Source organism: Hevea brasiliensis, chromosome 10 (genome assembly GCF_030052815.1).
Source record: "Hevea brasiliensis isolate MT/VB/25A 57/8 chromosome 10, ASM3005281v1, whole genome shotgun sequence".
NCBI classification, from domain to species: domain Eukaryota; kingdom Viridiplantae; phylum Streptophyta; class Magnoliopsida; order Malpighiales; family Euphorbiaceae; genus Hevea; species Hevea brasiliensis.
Genome location: NC_079502.1, coordinates 85,072,939 through 85,080,946, shown reverse-complemented (window position 1 = coordinate 85,080,946; position 8,008 = coordinate 85,072,939). Strand labels below are relative to the sequence as shown.

Sequence of the window (8,008 nt, the reverse complement as noted above, 5' to 3'; positions counted from 1 at the left end):
AAGGAAGAGCATTTGTATTAGTTGCAAATGGTATTGTAGACTATGCTAGAGTTGTATGCTAAACATAGTAAATGTCAATTTTGGTAAGGATCATGTGGAATATTTGGGACACATAATAGCAGCAGATGGAGTTCATACAGACCCAAAGAAAATTCAGGCTGTCAAGGAGTGGCCTGTTCCACAAACTATCAAGCAACTGAGAAGCTTCCTTGGTCTTACATGGTACTACAGAAGGTTTGTTGCAAGGTATAGAAAGGTGGTCAAACCACTTATTGACCTACTTAAAAAAGGTGTTTTTCAATAGTCAGATGTGGCATAATCAGCTTTCAATACTTTAAAGAAGTTAATGATCTCTACACCTGTTTTGTCAATGCCAGATTTCTCTAAGACATTTGTAGTAGAGAAGGATGCTTATGAGGAGGGAATAGGAGCTATTTTAATACAAGATGGGCATCCCTTGGCCTATATAAGTAAAGTTTTGTCAATTGAGAACCAGGCTTTGTCTACCTATGAGAAGGAACTTCTTGCAATCTTATTTGCTATTAAACAATTGGAACACTATTTGCAATCTAGGCATTTTGTGATTAAAACTAATAACAAAAGCATAAAATTTTTGTTGGAGCATAAGCTAAACACCTCTGTATAGCAGGTTTGGCTTACCAAGTTGCAACTGTTTGACTATGAGATACAATATAAAAAGTGGCAAGAAAACCATGTAGCTGATGCATTATCTAGAGTTCCATTTAATGGAATTTTAGCACTCATAGCCCATGTCAGTCCATATCAGTTGATGGCATCTATAAAAGAGACATGGCAATACTGATCCTACCTTGCAAAAAATAATAACAGAATTGCAGCATGACAACAACTCTCATCCCAAATTTACATGGATTGATGGTCAATTAAAATGAAAAGTTAAGTTGGTTGTGGAAGGTAGTGATGAATTGAAGAACAAATTCTATCATGATTCTGCTTTAGGTGGACATTCAGGAGTTCTAGTTACTAATAGAAGGTCAGCCTTTATTGTGTGTTGGAAAGGGCCATGGAGAGATGTTAGAACATACATTCGACACTATGTTGTTTGCTAACAAAACAAATATGAAACTATTGTTGTTCCTAATTCTCTACAACCATACCATTACCTCAGGTCTTTTCACTGATATCACTATGGATTTTATTGAGGCTTTACCTAAATCACAGGGTCGAACAATTATCATGGTGGTAGTAGATAGATTCACCAAATACACCCATTTTATGGGTTGTTCCATCCTTATACTGCCAAAACAGTGGCACAAGCATTCTTCGACAATGTGCTCAAGTTATATGGTCTTCCCAATTCCATTTTGTTTGACAGAGATGCCATCTTCACTAGCATGTTTTGGTAGGAATTTTTTAAATTACAAGGAGTCTCTTTACACTTGTGCATAGCTTTCATCCTCAGATTGATGGGCAATAACAGATGTCATGAAACCTACCTCAGATACATGGCAGGTCATTTTCCTCACATATGGTACCAGTGGCTTTCATTAGCAAAATTCTAGTATAATTCTTCTTACTGTACTACTACTCGACAATCACCATTTCAAGCCCTTTATGGAGTACCTCCTCCTATTCATCTACCTTATCTTCCTGGAAAATCTAATGTTAAGGCCGTCGATATCTTTATGAGGGATATGGAGTCTACAATTGCTCTATTTAAGTATCCAATTAGAGAGAGCTACCTCAAGAATGAAAATCCAAGCTGATAAGCACCATATTGAGAGATCCTTCCAAATTAGTGATATGATTTTTCTCAAGCTTAAACGTTACATTCAACTTTCATTGCCCAAGTCTCATACTAAGTTGCATTCTCAGTATTATGGCCCTTATAAAGTAATTGATTGAATTGGCTTAGTGGCCTACAAGCTATAACTTCCTCCAGATGCAAAAATCCATGACGTATTCCATGTGTCCTTGCTTAAATCATCCTACTCCAATGTTGTTGCTTCTACTGATTTACCCTCTTTCTCTACCTTACACAGTCCTTATCCACAAGCAATTTTGGATCGTAGGACCGTCTAAAGGGGTAATACAGCTGCTACATAGTGGTTAGTACATTGGGCTAATTCTTCTCCAGCTGATGCTGCTTGGGAGTATGCAGATGACATTTAGCTTTGTTTTATCCTTGAGGACAAGGACAATCTAAAGGGAAGGGCATTGATATGATGCAGCAAATTAAATAAATAAAACGGTGTGTCGAATTTGTTATTTCTCGTGTGCTAAGAGTGTAGGTAAGCCATCTAAACTATTGAAATTGTTATACTAGCCAAAGGGAATCGAGGCAGAGAGTTTGTTAGGCCTCATTCACGAGTACAGATTGGTTAGATGAGCTATATTAGCTGTAATCTTGACGTTGGAAGGCATTTGGAAATCTGATATGATGAAATACAATTTCTCTATCTGATTCTTCTTCTGTGATTCTTCCCTTTCTTATTCTTTCTCTTTCACTTCTGGAATTTCCTTCTTTTCTATTTTGTTGTTTCTATTATTGCTTGGGAGATTTATTTAGCATTTCTTGGATGGAGGATAGGTTTATATGCTATATGTTAATCATTTCATGTTCTATTTTTCTTTTCTTTTAGCCTTTTTCACATTCAACTCCTATATAGTGACTTGCATGATTTACTCAAGGAAACTCTAAAAAATCAATATCAAGTAGCATGTAATTTTTTTTCTCTCTCTCTTCTCTTTTGAGGTGGACGAAGTAGGCAAATTAAATGTAATTAAAATTGATAATAAAAGCAGAAGAAATTAAAGAATTTGTTTGCTCGGCATTAATATACACATATATTTTGTCAAATGCATTACATGTAGGTTTGGAGAAGAGCAGCAGCTGATAACCTGGATAGTTCTCATGTGATGCAATATGGAGATACAAAGCTGAGTGAGAATCCCATCTTTGTTTGTAAGTAGTCTCTTGTTTGTATTGGATGAGCATTTTGATTGCTACCCACTTTTCATGTACTTTTAAAATATAATTATTAAAATGAGCAATATCATGTGCTAGTTTTCCAAGATCATATTAAATTCATCTTGTTGGAAAGGTAAAAAAAAAAAAAAAAAAAAAAAAAAAAAAAAAAAAATTGCTTAGGTGAATTTTGTATTGTAGGTTACAGAAAGAGTTATGAGCTTGATTAATCAAATAAAAAAAAAATAACCCAAATATGCTTATTGGTCAAATTAGCTTTAAATAGGGGTGTGGCTATTTTCTAGTTTTTTCAAATTGAATCGCATTCATTGAATTTATTTTCTTTTTATTTTTTTTTTATTTATGGTTATATTAGATACAGTTGTAAGCAGTTTGGTAATTAAATTGATTCCAATTGATATTAATTAAAATTAGTATTGAAGATTTTAATCGATTCTATTTCAAGTCAAACTAATTTTTTTAATTTTTTAAAATGTAAAAAATTTTGAAAAAACCTTTGACTATTTAATTCAATTAAAAATAAGAATTGAACTAGTCATTTTACTGCATAAATTATTTATTATTTTAATATTATAAATTTTTATTTATTTTTATATTTTATATTTTTATAATTGTATTATAAAATTTTATTAATAATAAAATTTTTAATTAATTATAATTTTATTTTAAATATAGATAAATAAATAAGTTGAATAATATATTATTTTTAAATTGTAAAAAGAAGCTAGATCTTTATGCTTTTATATATTAAATAATTTCAAACACTAAATCTTTTATAGGAATATCTATTTTTTTGAAACACAATATATACTTATACACACAAATACATAAGATTGTACAAACCATTTATCAAACATAAACATCAAAATTTAAAAAAAAAATTAAAAATATAATTTTATAAAGAATAATTAAATTACCAAAATTAGCAAGTGAAAAGAGGAAAATTCTAATAAGCATTATATTCAATATTTAACAAAAGTGAAAAATAAATTTATTTTTTAGTATTAATAAATTTTATTAAATTTTTAAATTTGAAATTTAATAAATAATAGATTATTTGTATTTTGTAATTAATTCATATATACATATTATCGGACATAGATTCAATATTCAATATTTTTATTTAATCTGAATTTTAAAAATTAAAAAGACAAACCGACTCAAGCGAATTTTAAAGAATTATTATTTTTATATTCTTATTTGTATATTAATTAATTAATATTTTTTTATCACGGAGAATATTAATTACTTTACAAATTAACAAAAAATAATGACAGTTATATTTTTAAATTAATTACTTAAACATGCAGTATTTATTTGTAAGTTTAAATGTATGCTTCAGCTATTGATTGAAATTAAATCAAAATTGAATTGAAATCAAATAAAAACCAAAGAAACCTTAAAAAGTTAATTATGGTCCCTAATTTTGGATCAAAACTTATGTTTATGCCAAAAAGGGATTGAAATCAACCCTTAACCAGCACTAATTGTCACGACTCGATCCCACGAGCCAGACTAGCACTAGGACCTGAGCCAGCATAAAACCCCCAAGACCCGTAGTAAGCATTACTGTTCCCAAATTCATAACCAGGGCTAAAAACTGAGACCTAACATGTGAATAAAATAAAATAGAATATTACATTTTTATTCAGGTCAATTCAACCCGATAACCATTTCTACCCGTCCTATCTATATCCATATACATACCACACACACCAAACTCACGCACACAGCTCCAAATTGTATAAAACAACATATACAGCAAGTTATCAATTACATATGCAACACATGGCATACTTAATAATTAACTATATACATATATTTATAATAATATTAAAATTATAAATAAAATCAATATTTACTTACAATACTTTACAAGTCACTACGACGGCTAAACGGAGGTGGAAGGCTGACCCAGCTCACCTAAAAATTATATTATAAATTTATCAATATTTATTTAAAACAAAACTTTAATGAGTCAAAGAACAATATAAGTTTTAACGAAAATCCGGCATAATTTTCTTTGCACCTAGGACCTACCCAATTTGCAAGATAATTCAAATAACACTTCTAAATTACAATTTCCACATCCATATCCCATCAACATCACATGGCCTCTCCTGAGCCCTCCAAACCAGACAATTCTCACAAAATTAAAAAATTACGTTTTAGTCCTTAAAACTAACATTCTACAAAAATCACTCAAACGAGCTCTAAAAATTCTAAAATTTCATCCCGTAGTCCTTAACAAGGCTATAAATCTATTGCAATAAAAATCATAATTTTCTAATCACCCGTGAATATTTTATGAATTTTATTTTAAATCAAGTATTAGACAAAAATGAACAACTTGAAGTTCGGATTTACCTATGTCAAATCTAACACTTGGAATGCGTCCGAAATGTCTGAAAATGCTAGAATCGACTATAAACACGATCTCATTTTGGGACAGCCCACTAGACACCTAAACTAAGTCAAAAATTCAGTCCCAAGGCCTGTAAGCTATTACCTATCCGACTACATCTAAATTAAGCCCAAAAATTATTAATAATTATCACAAAATTATTTTTAATTTTTGAGAATTGAAAAGGCTCAAAAATCTCACTAAACGATCTAGGCCGTTTGATGATTGCTTTTTCAAACAGTGTCCGAACGGAGCAGAGCCGATCCCATCTCGAAAGTTTTATCGTTCTGAGTCCAACAGTGATCTTGGATCATTAATCCAAAAATCTCGCTTTGTCAAAAATCTCGCTGAAAAATTATAAAATTCTAAATTTCTCTCTCCTTGCCGACACTGAAAACAGTCACCAAATCTAATGAGGATACTTCTCACCTGAAAGAGCTCTCTATTAAGAAATCATAATTATTAAAATCACTCCAATTGAACATCGATATCGCTAAATATAAGCATTTAAAGTTAGATACTCATTTTGTTCTCTTTCTCTCTTTGCGCCGCCTGTCACCATCTACTGCTGTCAGGAGGGTGGTCCTTGCCCGCTAAAGACAAAGAAAAAGAAAAAGTGGGGGAGGAGGGGGGGGGAGGGGGGGCGGTGTTTTTAATTTTCCCGCACTGAACACGTTGCCCAAGTTGCAGCAGTGTCCTTTCAATCCCCTTTTCCATATATATATATATATATATATATATATATATATATATATAATAATTTTAACTTTTAAAATATATAATACTTTATTAAAATATTTTTATTAAACTCTAATTTAAATTAATACTTAATTATTATTAAGATTTAAAATAACTCTTACTTAATAAATTAATTAAACATAATAATATTAATAGTAATAATAAAAATAATTACATTAAATTTAAAATATTAAAATATAAAATTATAATAAAGATTCAATATTTTAAAGATTAAATCCAAGACTTTAAAATAATTTTATAAAATATATTAAAATAACTAAAAAAAGAATATTTTAAACAATTAAATATAAAAATTATTTATTTTTTAGCCAATAACAAGATCAAGCACAGCTTAATGAATTGTTTAAATCAATAAAATAACATTAGATAAATATTAAAATTATATTTTTAAATAAAAAAAATTTGGGTTGTTACACTAATCCTCAAATTTTTTTTTATTGATAATCGAACTGAAAAATATATCAACCATATCAAATCATATTGAATAAAAAAATTGAAGTTAAAATTAAGTTTATACCTCATTAAATTTATGCCTCTTTTTATAATTGTTTTTAGATTCATTATATAATTTTAATTAAATCGATTATATATATATATATATATATATATATATATATATATATATTTGACATATAATTAAACACATAATATATATAATACATTTCATTATAAACATTTTAATTATCTATCATTTCTTTCATTTTTTAATATTTTATAATCACAAATATATTAAATTATTTAAATTAAAATTTTCTTTTATCAAATTTTATCCACACTTAAAAATTCTAATTAGTATTTCATAAAAAGATAATTAGTTATAAATGTACTAAACATATTTTAATATTATCATTTATTTCTTTAATTTTAATAAATATATATTAAATAAATTAAAATAAAATTTTCTTTTGTTTTTGAACTTGAAAAATTCTAATTAACATATCATAGGATTAATTGTAAAATTTAAAGCTGGCAGAAAACAAAATCCATAAAGGGTTCTGAAATGTACCCAACATGCCCACAGGCTTTGCAAACATTGCATATGGGCTTGGAATCAAGAATCCACCACAGTCAAGTTTAATCCAAGCGTCTAAATCAAAGGAAGTGTGCTTTATGTTTGCTAGCTAAAATTTTGAAAATTAGGCTCTATTTATTTTAAGAAAAATAATTTATTTATAAAAATATTTTTAAATATATTTTTATTTTTTATTATTTAAGTAAAAAAAATTAATTTTTATTAAAAGAGAAAGTTATTTTTTTAAAAAATAATTTTATTTTTTATTAAAAAAATATTTTCTCGTGAGTTATTTTTATAAGTCCCTTAAATATTAAAAAAAAAATATGAATATTTTTCACAGATAAATGGAACTTTAATTATAAAGAATTATGCCCAAATTACTGTTTTATTTATTTTTCTTTTTATGTATATTCAAGATATTACAACAAGGGAACATGGAATTTATACACAATTACAAGCAAAAAATATGAAAATCAAGATGCGGAAAAACTCAGGCAGAGAAGAATCCATTAGAAGCTGCAAGACCAATTTGGGTCTTAGGCTCCAAAACCCATTTGGCGAATTCAATATTCTGCTGCGTAACCTTATTCTTAACACTCTGAGACAGGAAAGAAACACAAGAAACCCAGTTAACAACTTTCATGGCTGAATCTGAATCTGAATCTGCAGATGACTTTCTTGAATTCTTGACTCTCCTTTCATACTCCTCAGCAACCAAAAGAGCAATATCAGCCATTGAAAATTTACTCTGATATTATGGAAGTGGGTGAAAAGAAAGGATTGAATCTGAAGATGGTCAAGAATGTTGAGAAGAAAGGTATTTATAAGGCAAAGACCATGTAAAGTAAACGTGGAATTTCAT

The 8,008-nt window shown here is 28.6% G+C and overlaps 1 protein-coding gene across 1 annotated transcript; it reads right to left on the bottom strand.

Annotated features, from left to right (window-relative positions):
- Positions 1 to 7,512: 7,512 nt before the first annotated feature.
- Positions 7,513 to 8,008, bottom strand: LOC110640908 (uncharacterized). The gene has a single exon (XM_021792451.2). It carries the CDS (start codon positions 7,880 to 7,882, stop codon positions 7,637 to 7,639), a length of 246 nt encoding a protein of 81 aa, XP_021648143.2. The 5' UTR covers positions 7,883 to 8,008; the 3' UTR covers positions 7,513 to 7,636.